The sequence below is a fragment of the Sus scrofa genome, chromosome 15 (assembly GCF_000003025.6).
Source record: "Sus scrofa isolate TJ Tabasco breed Duroc chromosome 15, Sscrofa11.1, whole genome shotgun sequence".
NCBI lineage: Eukaryota > Metazoa > Chordata > Mammalia > Artiodactyla > Suidae > Sus > Sus scrofa.
This window is the reverse complement of record NC_010457.5, coordinates 48,347,687-48,361,028: the sequence shown is the minus strand read 5'-3', so window position 1 is coordinate 48,361,028 and position 13,342 is coordinate 48,347,687. Positions and strand designations below refer to the sequence as shown.

Below are 13,342 nucleotides of genomic sequence, written 5' to 3'. Positions count from 1 at the left end.
AACCCACTGAGCAAGGCCAGGGATCGAACCCACAACCTCATGGTTCCTAGTCGGACTCATTAACCACTGAGCCACGACGGGAACTCCTCGACTGGAACTCCAGTCGGGAACTCCAGTTAATAATAATTAACAACAAATTCCAGCTCTTTAGCAATAAGGTTAGAGGTAAAACACGCTAGATAAATCATGTTCTTCACAAATTATCTACTTTGAAATCAACCCAATGACGAATAGCTCGGCATTTGTGACAGTTTTAAAAATATCCGAGCTCACTAATGTGAAGTGTACCTAATACTATAAACTAACTCAAACTTAAGAATTGGATATAGATACCGTTTCTGCAAAGGACACCTTTGCACAACAGACTATGATAATTTTACAGTTAAACCTGAGAATCAGGGAGGATGTCTGACTTGCTTGAGCTCAAGGTGCTAGAGAGATCAAGTCTGGGTTTTAACTTGTGTCTCCCAACGCCAAGTTCAGTACACTGTCCATAACACAACATCTGACTCTCAGAAAGTACAGCCTCTTAGCTTCCTGTGTGAGCAATATCATACCAGGAAAGTGGCATCATCAGCAGCTGTCAGCCAAGACATGCTGGCCAAAGATAACCTAGATGCATCCATCACTGAGACACCCTTTATCTGTGCTTCTTTTTGATGACAGCATAAGAAGCTCAAGACTCAATCCAAAGGACTAGAAACCCTGACTAAATTAACTGAATAGAGATAGTCATGCGGATCTCATGGAAAGATAGTTGGAGTAGCTGTTGCTGAAGCAGTAACAGGAGTTGTGATGCTGTTTCTCCACCACCAGGCTTCCGTTAAAGTCAGTAACTACAAAACTAAACTGAAAGAGCCCTCCTCAAGCCTAAAAATGTGTTTTTTTCCTATCAGAAAAAAAAAAAAAAAAAAAACATGTAAGGGGGAAAAGGACCTGCAAGCTACTCAGTATGAAAATATTCCTTCATGAATAACTAGCAAGTTGGAATTATGACAGAAGCGAAATCTCAAAGGCACTGATCACCCCTTTGAGAGAAGAAATTTAATCATGTCCATTCATTGGAGAAACTCAAACTTGGGAAGTAACATCGAAAATTTTAGACCCCATCCTTTATTTACAAGTAAATGAAGACTGTCCCCTAAATCCTCCAATGTGGGGTGAGGAGATTAATACAGAAAAGCAGCTGCTGGCTCCACAATGACGTGTGAAACGAGTCCATGCCACTGTTTCTTCAAATGGTGATTTTGTTATTAAAAAGAAAAAAAAAAAAAAACCCAAATACATGATTTCTTCATGTTGCATATGGGAAAGAATTCAAAATAAAAATGGCTTTTCAAAGCTCTACAGTCTTGAGTCAAAGGTGATCAGGACTCCACTTTCATTTAGTGACAGCCCCTGCTCCCCAAGAGCAACAGCCTCTGAGAAAAGACTTAATACTCATCCAGAGTATCTGCTCGGGGGATGGAGAGGCCTCGGTCCTTAAGGGCCTGGACCTTCAGCTTCTCGGCTTCCAGCCTGGCCTGCTGCTCCACCCTCTGTTCTTCCAGGATCTCTTCAATAGACACTTGCTGGAGGGGTGTATCACTCTCCTTTTCTAAGTCCTACAAAACAAGCAGGTGGGAAAACTTCACTAGTGACCAAGAATAGAAAATAGCATAGATCTAGGAGTTTCTGTCGTAGCGCAGTGGTTAATGAATCTGACTAGGAACCATGAAGTTGCAGGTTCGGTCCCTGCCCTTGCTCAGTGGGTTAATGATCTGGCATTGCCGTGAGCTGTGGTGTAGGTTGCAGACGCGGCTCAGATCCTGCGTTGCTGTGGCTCTGGCGTAGGCTGGTGGCTACGGCTCCGATTAGACCCCTAGCATGGGAACCTCCATATGCCGCGGGAGCGGCCCAAGAAATAGCAAAAAAAGACAAAAAAAAAAAAAAAAAAAAAAAAAAAGAAAAAAAATAGCATAGATCTAAAGGCAAATGGATTCCTATATCAGGCTTGGGTTATTTTTTGTACTTGTGACAGGCCTGAAATATCCTACAGACAGATAAATTTTACAAAGAAATGCCTGGCAATGCCCCTACAGAATTCGAACTTGTATGAGTGTGGTAATGGGGATCAGTATCAGTGTGTATAATGAAGCTTTAGGTTATCCAAGTAAAATCTTACATTAGTCAAGGACTTTGTCTTAAAAAAAAAGAAAGATTATCATTACTTACAAACAACTAGCTCCCCACCCCAGCGAATCCCAGAGAGAAGTTACTGAGGTCAAGATGGCTTAAGCTAAGTTTTTTATTTTTACATGAAGCTTAATTTTGGTTTTTTTCTTTTTTTTTTGCTCAGTAAGAAGGTAGAGAACAGCCCCCTCTCCCTAGGCACATCAACTGTCCCTCTGTCCCATTAACTAGGAGTGTTACATTGTAACACTGGACTTCTTTTCCTTCCTTGGCAACAAGTCTTCTAGAGAAAAGCTCAGCAGACCAGTGAGGTTACTAAACCATTTGGGCCTCCATATACTTCTTAACTGTTTTATTTTTGTGTGTGTGCCCCCCCTTTTTTTTCCTCTAGGGCCGCACCCGAGGCATATAGAAGTCCCCAGGCTAGAGGTCAAATCAGAGCTGCAGCTGCTGCCTAAGCCACAGCCATAGCAATGCCAGATCCAAGCTACATCTATGATATATACCACAGCTCATGGCAACGCCGGATCCCTTAACCCACTGAGCAAGGTGAGGGATGGAATCTGTGTCCTCATGGATACTGGTGAGATTTGTTTCCACTGAGTCACGACAGGAACTTCTTCTCCACAATTTTAATTTAAAATATTTCTGCTTAGTAGAAAATATTTTTTTCTGTATTTCAAAAATACACGCTCCTTGTATGACATTTAGAAAACAAACAGAAAAACAAAAACAAAAACAAAACTATCTCTTATTCCAGCACAGAAGGATGACATTTTGTTGCATATCCTTTCAATTTTTCTATGTATATACTGACTTAAGAAAAAACACAATGCAAATATCGGCTACTTCTCCCACTTAATAGGGCAATAATGTGCTTAATATTTTTTATTTTTGAACACCTTATAAACATTTGATAACCGATTTTATAATGCAGAACCTTGCTATAAAATTACCTATCAATAGACTCAGTTTATTCTCCTTAAAATGAGTATACAGGTATCATTCCGTGTTTTTGTAACATGGAAAATATACAGACAAGGCTTTCTTATTTCTCATCCTTCTTCTCTATGGCTTTTTTTTTCTAGGCCACTCTCGTGGCACGTGAAGTTTCTGGGCCAGGGATCGAACACATACCACTACAGCAACCCAAGCCACTGCAGTGACAACGCCGGATCCTTAACCTGCCACACCTCAGGGGAGCTCCTCTCTGTGGCTTCCAGTTACAAAATTCTGGGAAGCACTGACACATACATACACTCTCCAGATGTTCCAGCCTACTACTGGATACTAATCTTCATGTGCTGCCAAGTCCTCCAAACCCACAGGCAATGACAAAGCAGATGGAGGACTCTCACTGAGAAGTTAGAATGAAAACCACATAATTTATACAAGCAAGCCCTGCCCTTGGTCAAAAGTTAACTGCATCCAGCAAAATATATATTATCAAGTGTAATCTTCCCTCACTACCCATGACGGCAGAAGGGAAGATAATGTTCTTGGCTTAGTGTTCTACCTCTTGGACCTTCCAGTAGTTAGGCACTGAGCTATTCATGGGTTATGATAACACTGTTTCCAACAATCAGCTTCTTACTTAAGGCCGTGTGTCTCATTATCCTTGAGGTAGAATCCCGGGACTTCGCAAGCAACTAAATATTACAGAATCTAAATGGTTTCTAGATTTGAGTTTCCCTAGAATTGGTATGTAATTTCTTCAAACTGACTACTGATTCATGACTATGTAAGCAGTCCTGAACCGTATTTCTTTGGCAACACAACTGTAAAAATTCTGTAGTATCTGTTATACCCCGCCCCCCGCAAAAAGAATATTTTTCTCCTCAGAAAGGCCTCCAAGAAACAATGAATCTTCCAGAAAAAAACACAAGTTCACTTCTCTTAACACATATATATACAGAGGCATGTCTGTGCCAATGGAACTGGCACAGAAACCATGTTGGTGGTATTTACTACTACAAAACTGAAGTGGAGCATGTGTAACTATTTTAATTAAATCTTTTCCTAATAACAAAGTAATACACTTCCTCTTTAAAATTAAATTCCAGGGGAGTTTCCTGGTGGTCTAGTGGTTAGGATTTGGTGCTTTCACTGATGCAGCCTGGGTTTAACCCCTGGTCTAGGAATTAGGATCCTACATCATGCTGGTTGCATGCTGTGGAGAAAACAAAAAACAAAAACAGAAAAGTATTCAAAACAGGAAAAAATAATCTTACTATCCGGAGGTGGGTCAGCCCCTTTTAATATACTGGCAGGCTACTTTACAATCACTTCCTAGCCTCATCCCCTCATAGTATCCCACCAGTGCTTTGTTTCAATCTTTACAGAATACAAGAGGTGACAATTTCTGCTGCTTAAACATGCAAAAAATGATACACTGGACCAAAAATACAAACCACAAAAATATATATATTTTTTAGGCCATACCCGTGGCATATAGAAGTTCCTGGGCCAGGGACTGAATCTGAGCTGCAGCTGCAACCTATACCACAGGTGTGGCAACAGTGGATCCTTATTAACCCAATGTGCCACAGTGGGAACTCCCACAAAAATATTTTTAAAATTAGGGAAAGTTATCTCTTATATTCCACAGCAATACTTGGACAGTATTGATTAGCTGTTTCTAGCTGTTTGGTTTTTTTTTTTTGTCTTTTGTCCTTTTAGGGCCACACTCACGGCACATGGAGGTTCCCAGGCTAGGAGTCTAATTGGAGCTGTAGTCGCTGGCTTATGCCAGAGACACAGCAACGTGGGATCCGAGCCACATCTGTGACCTACACCACAGCTCACGGCAACGCCGGATCTTCAACCCGCTGAGCAAGGCCAGGGATTGAACCCGAAACCTCATGGTTCCTAGTCGGATTCGTTACCAACTGAGCCACGATGGGAACTCCGCTAGCTAACTGTTTCTAACACGAGGTCTCTGAACCAACATGACCCTGGCAGAATTATTTCCTTACTTTCTCAAACAGCCTGCTGTTAAAAATAGCTATGGACTAAATGACCCCACTCCAAAGACTTCTGTAAACCTGATTTAAGATGTGGCTAGGTATTGGGAAACTTTACTGAAAACTTTAACAATAAAATTAGGCAAATGCCAAGGTTTGATTTTTCGGAATACCCAATAATCAGAAGCACCAAAAACCAAGTCTAACATTTTAAATAAAGTACTTTCCTTTTTTTTCCTTTTTAAAAAAATCACGGTTGATTTACAATGTTGTGCCAATTTCTGAGTAATTTTCTTTTAAAGGAAAGCTTTCATGTAAAATGTGAATTCAGGTTTTATTCTTTTTCTTTTTTTTCTTTTTTGGATCCCCCAATGGCAAATAGAGTTCCTGGGCCAGGGATCACATCTAAGCCACAGTTGCAGGCTACACTGCAGCTGGAGCAATGCCGGATCCTTAACCCACTGTGCCCGGCCAGGGATCAAGTCTGTGCCCTAGTGCTCCACAGACACTGCTGATCCTGTTGTGTCAAAGTGGGAACTCCTCGATCCTTTAAAAAAAAAAAAGTCTGAGTACTTCTAATACATATTTTTTAGAATAGCTATCTAATAGTTCACACATGAACCTATAGTAACACCACTTTAGAAAATCTGATTAAACTTTTCACCTGTCAGCTGGTCTTCCTGACACAGATAGCAGGGGCCTCCTCCCTGGCTGTGAACTAAGGATCTGAGTGAGCCTGAGTTCCATTCCCGGAAAGCTAAGAGTAAGGTGCTTCTGCAACCATCCTTTCTGCTTGCCCCCCCTTTAAAACATGGATGTGTCTCTTCCTCCAAACACTGCTAATTACCTTTATGTTATGGAAAACTATTTGTAACCAATTGTTTAAATGACTACAAAATATTCCAGTGCTAATAAACCACACTTCCTTGAATTAGTTCCTCAAACATTATTGTATAGGACAAAACAATTTATGATATCAGGTTAAAAAAAAATCAATGATATTTTTGCTAATGGGATTAAAATCTTTCAAATGCCAAGAAGCACTGGAAGTTAACTATTCTCTGTAGCTTTCCTTTTACAAGGTAGCTTTCCCAATCTAATTTGATGGTTTCCTGTGAGAAGCTGGGTGAATGTGGAGAATATATATTTTCCTTCCTGAAAAGACAAAAAGAAACCTAACTAGATGATTATTAAGATCCATAGCAGCTTAGCAGTTTTCACTTACTATTTCTCCTAGTAGGACCACATTTTCTCCTCTGACCACAAAAATCCCTCGAGGAATATCACCGTATTTTTTGCCCACATGAATACGCTCCACAGTCTGATGTAGCACTAAGTTAGCTATAAGTGTACAAGGAAGAAACAAAGATATTTATATTTAGTTCAAGTTATTTTATAGGTAAAGGTCCATAACTCAACTAATCAGTTATTTTAAGCAGAAAAAAAAATTTAGCTAAACATGATTCTCAAACTTTACAATTCTGGGAAAAGCTAAAATTTTAATTTCTTCCTATTTTAAGACATACCACTTAGGAGGCTTTTAAAACATTGAAAAAAGAAAAGGTTGTATTGAAGTATAAGGAGATGTTTAAACAACCTCAAACTCAGAGGATATCTGGGATTATGTTGCACTAATACAAGAAGGATGGTGGGAATAAGTGAAGAAAATTAAATTCCTTATGAGTTAACTGCAAACATCAACATGGCTATAAGAAAATATAAATGATAGGGCACTTGGAAGATTCTAAAGCCCAAACAACTACAGACATTAGAACGAACTCTGGTTTCTGAGAAGGAAACAGTTTTTCTGTGTTGTGTGGGTATGTAAATGTGATGATTTACCAAAGATTTAACTTTGTTTAAGTTCCTAGGATTCATTTAATCCAATGTAAGTATTCATGGACTATGATACAACAGTAACCTATTTTTCCCCTTTTGACAGATAACCATAATCTGGTAATCTGAGAGTAAAGTGTGTAATCACTTTTCCTTCTAGCAGACTGATGAATTTGACTTAAGATTTAGAACAACAATCTGTGAAGAATGGTTTTCTTCTTTCAAATGGTGCTGTTTGTCTTATTCTAAGAAAAGATATCTATCCTCTTATCTGCTGCAATTCTTACAAGTGTTTCAATAATGCTGTTTTTCCTCATGCCCAAAGCTGCCAACCTAGCAAATGTCCAGCAATGTTGACATGAACTGAGAAGTTCCTTGAAACAGAAGCAAATAGAAGGTCTGTTTAGAAAAATCCAGGAGGAAAAACCAAGACCAAGACTTTGAGTCTGATGTGTCCTTAAGCGTAAAACCCTGAGCTTTGTGTCGGGAGTCCCTAAAAAGCTCCAGAAAAGGCCTTTGACCCAACTTCCATTGGACAAGGAGGGATTATATTCAGTGGAGAAACTGCTTTGAAGAGCAGTTGCACCCAAGCCAGTGTACAAATGAGCAGCTGTCAGTGGACTAAACTTATTTCTATCATCTGGCTCCCTCTAATGGAGAAAATAAAAAATAGTCTAAAACACTGTAATCGCATGTTCTAGTGAAAACCAGTTTTAGAAAAACAAGCTTGTAAACATAAGCTTTTGAATCACCTAAGATAACTTAGAAACCAATGACATAATAACTCAAAACAGTATTCCATTATGCCAGACCCGTGAAAGAAGAACTTCAATAGGAGACAACACAAAAATACAATGGGCGCTCTTATTATCCAGAGTAGAGAAGCCCATAGCAAATACATACCAAATTGATCAATGCTTCTTAAAAAGCCTATAAGTGTCCTTCCATCTCGAAGCAGAACCAAGTGCTTTTCTGGGGAGAGAAAAAAAGATATTTAAAGAATGAAAACTGTTAGCTTCAGTGAGTTTACAGGATAACAACAAAACAACATTAATAGCAGATTAAGCTCAATTTCTTCTTCCAGTGTACTTAAGGCAGAGTTCAGTGGGTAATTAGAAGTGGGAAATTAGGGATGACCAAGGAAGCCTAGGGTTTAAATGACAAGACTGGTGGGGAAAAGGATCAGAGAGGTGGGCAGGGTGGGGAAAGGACTGGGTACGCAGTCAGGAAGCCTGTCTGACTGGCTCTAGATGCTGATGCTTGACAGTTAAACCATCTCAGTGTCATGTCAGTTTCTATATCTGCAAATTTAGAAATTTAGTCTAGATGATCTTTATGATCTTAATTCTAAGAATTATTTTTGGGAGTTCCTGTCATGGCTTAGTGGTAATGAACCAGACTAGTGTCCATGAGGATGTGGGTTTAATCCCTGGCCTCATTCAGTGGGTTGAAGATCCGATGTTGCCAAGAGCCGTGGTGTAGGTCGAAGACACAGCTTGGCTCTGGCTGTGGCTGTGGTGTAAGCTGGCAGCTATAGCTCTAATTGATCCCTAGCCTGGGAACTTCCACGTGCCGAGGGTGCAACCCTTAAAAAAAAAAAAAAAAAAAAAAAGAAAGAAAAGAAAAAAAAAGAATTATTTTTTCCTCAAATTAGAAGAAAGCTAGCTGCTATTTCATACTTTGCAATCAGGGAAAGTTTTAAAGCAAAAATTCAATAAAATTTACTGAGTGCTATGTGCTGTTCTGGGGCCTACATATACAGAAGAGCATAAGATTCAGAGTACTAACCTTATATTCATGGTGGAGGAAGTCAAACAAATTTTAAAAAAATAACCTACAGTAATTAGTCTAGCAGAATAACAAAAAAGATAGCAGGGTAGTATGAGAAAGAGAGAGGAGGAACAGCTACAGAAGACAGACTGCAGAGGAAAACCTCTCTGGAGAAGTGACTTTGAGCTGACACTGAAGAATGACAATAAGCTGGTCACTAGAAAGGTGAGTAAAACTCATTCTTTTTTTTTTTTTTTTTTGTCTTTTTGCCTTTTCTATAATTAAGTACCACAAGAAAGCAAATCTTGGAGTTTCCGTGGTGGCTCAGTGGTAACCAATCTGACTGACTAGTATATATGAGGATGCGGGTTCCACCCCAAGCCTCAATCAGTGGGTTAAGGATCCAGTATTTCCATGAGCTGTGGTGTAGGTCACAGATGCAGCTTGGACCCTGCATTGTTGGGGCTGTAGTGTAAGCTGGCAACTGCAGCTCCGATTCAACCCTTAGCCTGGGAACTTCCATATGCCACAGGTGTGACCCTAAAAAGATAAAAAAAAGAAAAAAAAAAAAAAAAGCAAGCAAGCAAATCTTAATTATGTGAGGCTGAGAGAAACTATTTCTAGATGGAGGAGGTATCTGAGTTGGACCTTAAAGGGTAGATCATTTTTGGCCATGGGAAGAGTGACAGAGAAGGGGAGGAGGGGGGAAGTCTATAATTCAGGCAGAAGAAAAAAGAGCTATGTGTCCAAATGTTTGGCTAAAAGGTGTGAAGGGAAATAACAGGAGATGAAGTCAGAAAAAAAGTACTGGGAACAGGCTGAAGTTTGGATGTGACTTCACAGGGAATAAGAAAACACTGAAGATTAAACTGGCAGGAAAGAGAGAACAGTTTTGAGGCTATTCCCAGAGTCTGAGACATGCAGAAGAGACCTGACTCAGGGTAGAGATGGGAAGGGGGAAGATGAGAGGACTAAGACCCTGCAGTGACAAGGGATGGGATCTGTCAATTATCTGTGTTTGTATGTGTGGGTATGTGCGAGAGAATGGGGTGCTGAAGAGATGAGTTAAAGAAGATGCAGGAATTCTGAGTCGTCATGTCAAGAAGGACCATTTACCAAAAGTTGGGACTAAAAGACACAAGCTTAGGGTGGAAGGTAATTAGCTGTTGTGATTCTGCTGGTATCAGGTCGCCTATGTAGAAAGGTCAACTGGCAATTAAAGATGTAAGACTGGGAGGCCAAAAGGTCAGAATCAGAGCAATTTTGGATAAGCCCACAAAGAGGTGATATAATTACTGAAGTCCACGAGAGCTCCTAGAGATATAAACAAACAGACTGTTGATGGAAGCTAAGAACCCATCTATTTTAGGGAATAATAAGAGTTGCAGAGGAGAGAAAATTAAGTACCAGCGTTGGAGAAATCAAGAAAAGTAATGATTCCAGTGGTAACAGAGGGGAGGGAAGAACCTGGAGGACTGCATTTCACAGATGCCTTTTAAGACTGCAGTTTCAGTAGAGTGTTGTCTAAAAAAATCAGATTGCAGGGGTAACAGAGATGGTCTATTGCAGGGAGTCAGGAAACAGACTTAAAATGGGAGATGGCTCAAAAGGTTTGGGGGTAAAGATATGAAAAGGGGGATGGGAATTTGATGGGGAAACACAGTTGAGAAAAAATGTGACAGACAAGAACATACATGAAGGGGAGGACTCTGGGGGAGGGAGAAAGAAAATATGAGAGAAAATACAGGAGGACTGAGGAGAAGAGGAAAATGTATGTGTGTGAAGGGGGCATATGAAATGGTTTTAAACCTTTTGGTAAAGGAGGGGTTTGGAATCTGCAAAAAAAAGGGGTTAGAGGCTTGAGAAAATTATGTTTTTAGTAGAATGGCAGAATGTGTTAAGGCCTCAACTAATTCAGATATATAACAAAAGAGGTGAGGGCAAAAGGGCATCTTCAAACAACAAAAATTGAAGACTTTATCATACATTGCAGATAGGCTTGTACAGTGGCTATTCACATATGAATTTGGTCCAACCTACACTACATTTTCCTTTAATAGCAAAATCACTAATTTGGATTTTAAAAATAATTTCAGATGATAGAGAATATAATCATAAACTCATTCTTTAATTTGCATACTTAGTAACTGTAGAGATTGTTGTAACTTGTTTGGAGCTGTATGCAAACTGTTTTGCAACTACTACAAGTTAATGAGACGGAGTTCCCATTGTGGCTCAGCAGTAATGAAACCAACTAGTATCCATGAAAACTCAGGTTCGATCCTTGATCAGTGGGTTAACGATCTGGTGGTGCGATGAGCTGTGGTGTAGGTCACAGACGTGGCTGGGACCCAGAGTTGCTGTCGCATAGGCCAGCAGCTACAGCTCTGATTCGACCCCTAGCCTGGGAACTTCCACATGCCATGGTGCCGCCCTAAAAAGCAAAACAAGACAGATCACAGGACTGAAACAATTTATTAAAATTTGCTTGAGGAATAATCCACGAATGAGAGTCTGGAAAAGACAGGACAGCTATAGAGGACTAAACTTCTCTTCAGGATGGTGACTAGGAATAAGGTAGGTCGTCTAAATAAAAACCAAAGAAAACTGTCTAACAAGAAAAAAACAAGTTTTTGGTCCTTCTGGAAAAGTCAAGCCTTGTCTGGCAGTAGTCTCTACTATCATAATCTGAAAATCTAAAGACCCTCAACGGTAAAAGAAGACTGCAAAAGGCGACGCAGCATAAAGCCTATGCTTAGTGCTAATTAAGTCCAATTACTGTTGTATTCGTATTTTCGTTTCTCGATGCATCCCTTCCTTAAGAATTCTCATCCATCCACCAGTAACCACCTGGGACTCGAAATCCCGCAGGTGGGAGATGATGGGCCCGGGAGGCGGCAACTTTCATGTTTGGGCCTCAGCAGCCGCATCCCTGAAAAGCAGAAATGGATTCGACAGCTTGCCGGAGGACTGGTGCAGGCTGTAAGAGATAGGATACAGGTAGGAGGCGGGCAAACAGCGTGTCACAAGGCTCCTCCCTCCTGCAAAGGACGCTAACGCCGCACGTCCAGAACAGCACTAAAAAGACACCGCCCCCTGGCCCGGACTCATTCTAGGACCTGCCTCCAAAAAGCATCCTCCCGGCAGGAAGAGTCTCACCCCAGACTTCACTCGGAGGAGCCGAACTACTCACTGTCGATGTCCTCGATGAGGCTAGCGGTGCCGGGCATATAGTTCATTTTGAGTTGAAATGAGGCGCAACGTATAGCGGTGGTGGGCCAACTCGTCCAACACTTCCTTCTTCCTACCGCAGTCGCCGCCTCGGCGGCACCGGGACAAGAACCCGGACCCAGAGTAGCACCTCCGGCCCGGCTTTCAGCCGCCGGGGCCTGCCGGAAACGTCGCCATATTACTCCCACCCACTTCCGGCATCACGTGCCGGTGCTCAGGAAGAGGCGGGACCGTAGTGAGGTCCCGAGGCACCCTTTCCACGTCCTTGACAAGAGGGGAAGAGAAACCTAGATTGGATACGTAGTGGGGAAATGCGTTCTCCCTTTTAAGGTACACGGTGGCGCCCCTTGCTGTCCTGCTTCCTAGACCCCAGAGTCACCGACCTCAGTCCTTCAACTCTCAAGAATCTGAGGCCGAGGGGGCGGGACCCGGCCTGGGATTGGCTGTTGCTGGCCGACCCCCTTCCCTGCGGTCCACTTGCGTTCTCCGGCTGGCGTCTGCGCAATGGACCGGCCGTGGGGGGCGGGAAGCACTTGGGGGCAGTGGAGCCCATGTCGGCCTTGAGGCGCTCGGGCTACGGCCCCGGTGACGGTCCGTCTTATGGCCGCTACTACGGGCCTGGGGGTGGAGATGTGCCCGTGCACCCCCCTCCGCCCATATATCCTCCCCGCCCCGAACCTCCCCAGCCTCCTGTTTCTTGGCGGGTACGCGGGGGCGGCCAGGCTGAGACCACCTGGCCGGGAGAAGGGGGAGGAGGAGATGGCTACTATCCCTCTGGAGGCGTCTGGTCGGAGCCAGGTCGAGCTGGAGGAAGCCACCAGGTAAGCTTTGCGCTGTCTGTCCCGGGGTGGGGTAGGGGACGGCAATAGGGGAGTCTTTGGAGGTGAGGGTTATTGGGTTTGATACACCTCCAAGAGTTCGTAATGAATTGGGTTTCATGTGTTTTCCTTATGGGGGGGTGGAGAGACAGAAACTAGGATCGTAGGTGGGGGCTATGCTTGTTTTCTCTTTGCCTCTTTTTTACTTCAACCATAGTAAATGTCTTAGCATGAAAAAGGGGAAAAAGATCCTGCGCTGACCTGCTGAGCTGAGTAGCGGGCTGCGAATCTCGCCTGGGAACGGTGTTGGGCTGGAGGGATCCGGGTCTGCTTTTCGAGTCCTGACAATTTATCCTGCGTGGCTCATCAGGTCGGCCCTCCCCAAGAAGGGAGGTGGCTGCAGCACCCTCCGTCCCTTAGCAACCCCTCCCCCTGGGAAGGAACGTGAAGGAAGGGGAGGGATCTGGGCGTTTAGCTCTTTGCCCTTTTAACGCTTTGCCCGACATTGAATCACGCATAATCAATGTTGGAAAGCAGCTTTCCGTGGATTGT

The 13,342-nt window shown here is 42.5% G+C and overlaps 2 protein-coding genes across 2 annotated transcripts in view; one reads left to right on the top strand and one right to left on the bottom strand.

The window, feature by feature from the left end:
* On the bottom strand, nucleotides 1,025-12,376 carry LSM1 (LSM1 homolog, mRNA degradation associated). The gene is made up of 4 exons (XM_005671778.3): nucleotides 11,935-12,376; nucleotides 7,875-7,943; nucleotides 6,361-6,476; nucleotides 1,025-1,604 (listed from the first exon to the last, which is right to left on the bottom strand). The coding sequence occupies exons 1-4, from the start codon at nucleotides 11,978-11,980 to the stop codon at nucleotides 1,434-1,436; spliced, it is 402 nt and encodes a 133-aa protein (XP_005671835.1). The 5' UTR covers nucleotides 11,981-12,376; the 3' UTR covers nucleotides 1,025-1,433.
* Nucleotides 12,219-13,342, top strand: part of BAG4 (BCL2 associated athanogene 4) — a 49,355-nt gene continuing 48,231 nt past the window's right edge. Inside the window, exon 1 of the mRNA XM_013984080.2 lies at nucleotides 12,219-12,793. Within this exon, the coding sequence (XP_013839534.2) occupies nucleotides 12,524-12,793 (270 nt within the window). The 5' untranslated portion in view covers nucleotides 12,219-12,523. The remainder of the gene's footprint in view (nucleotides 12,794-13,342) is intronic.

What these genes read in the sequence shown, in the direction of transcription:
- LSM1 (XM_005671778.3), bottom strand. Translation starts at nt 11,980, where the DNA reads ATGAACTATATGCCCGGCACCGCTAGCCTCATCGAGGACATCGACA. An exon ending in AAGAAGCATTGATCAATTTG is followed by an intron (nt 6,477 to 7,874) that starts GTATGTATTTGC and finishes GTACACTTATAG; the next exon opens with CTAACTTAGTGCTACATCAG. An exon ending in TGGTCCTACTAGGAGAAATA is followed by an intron (nt 1,605 to 6,360) that starts GTAAGTGAAAAC and finishes CTTGTTTTGTAG; the next exon opens with GACTTAGAAAAGGAGAGTGA.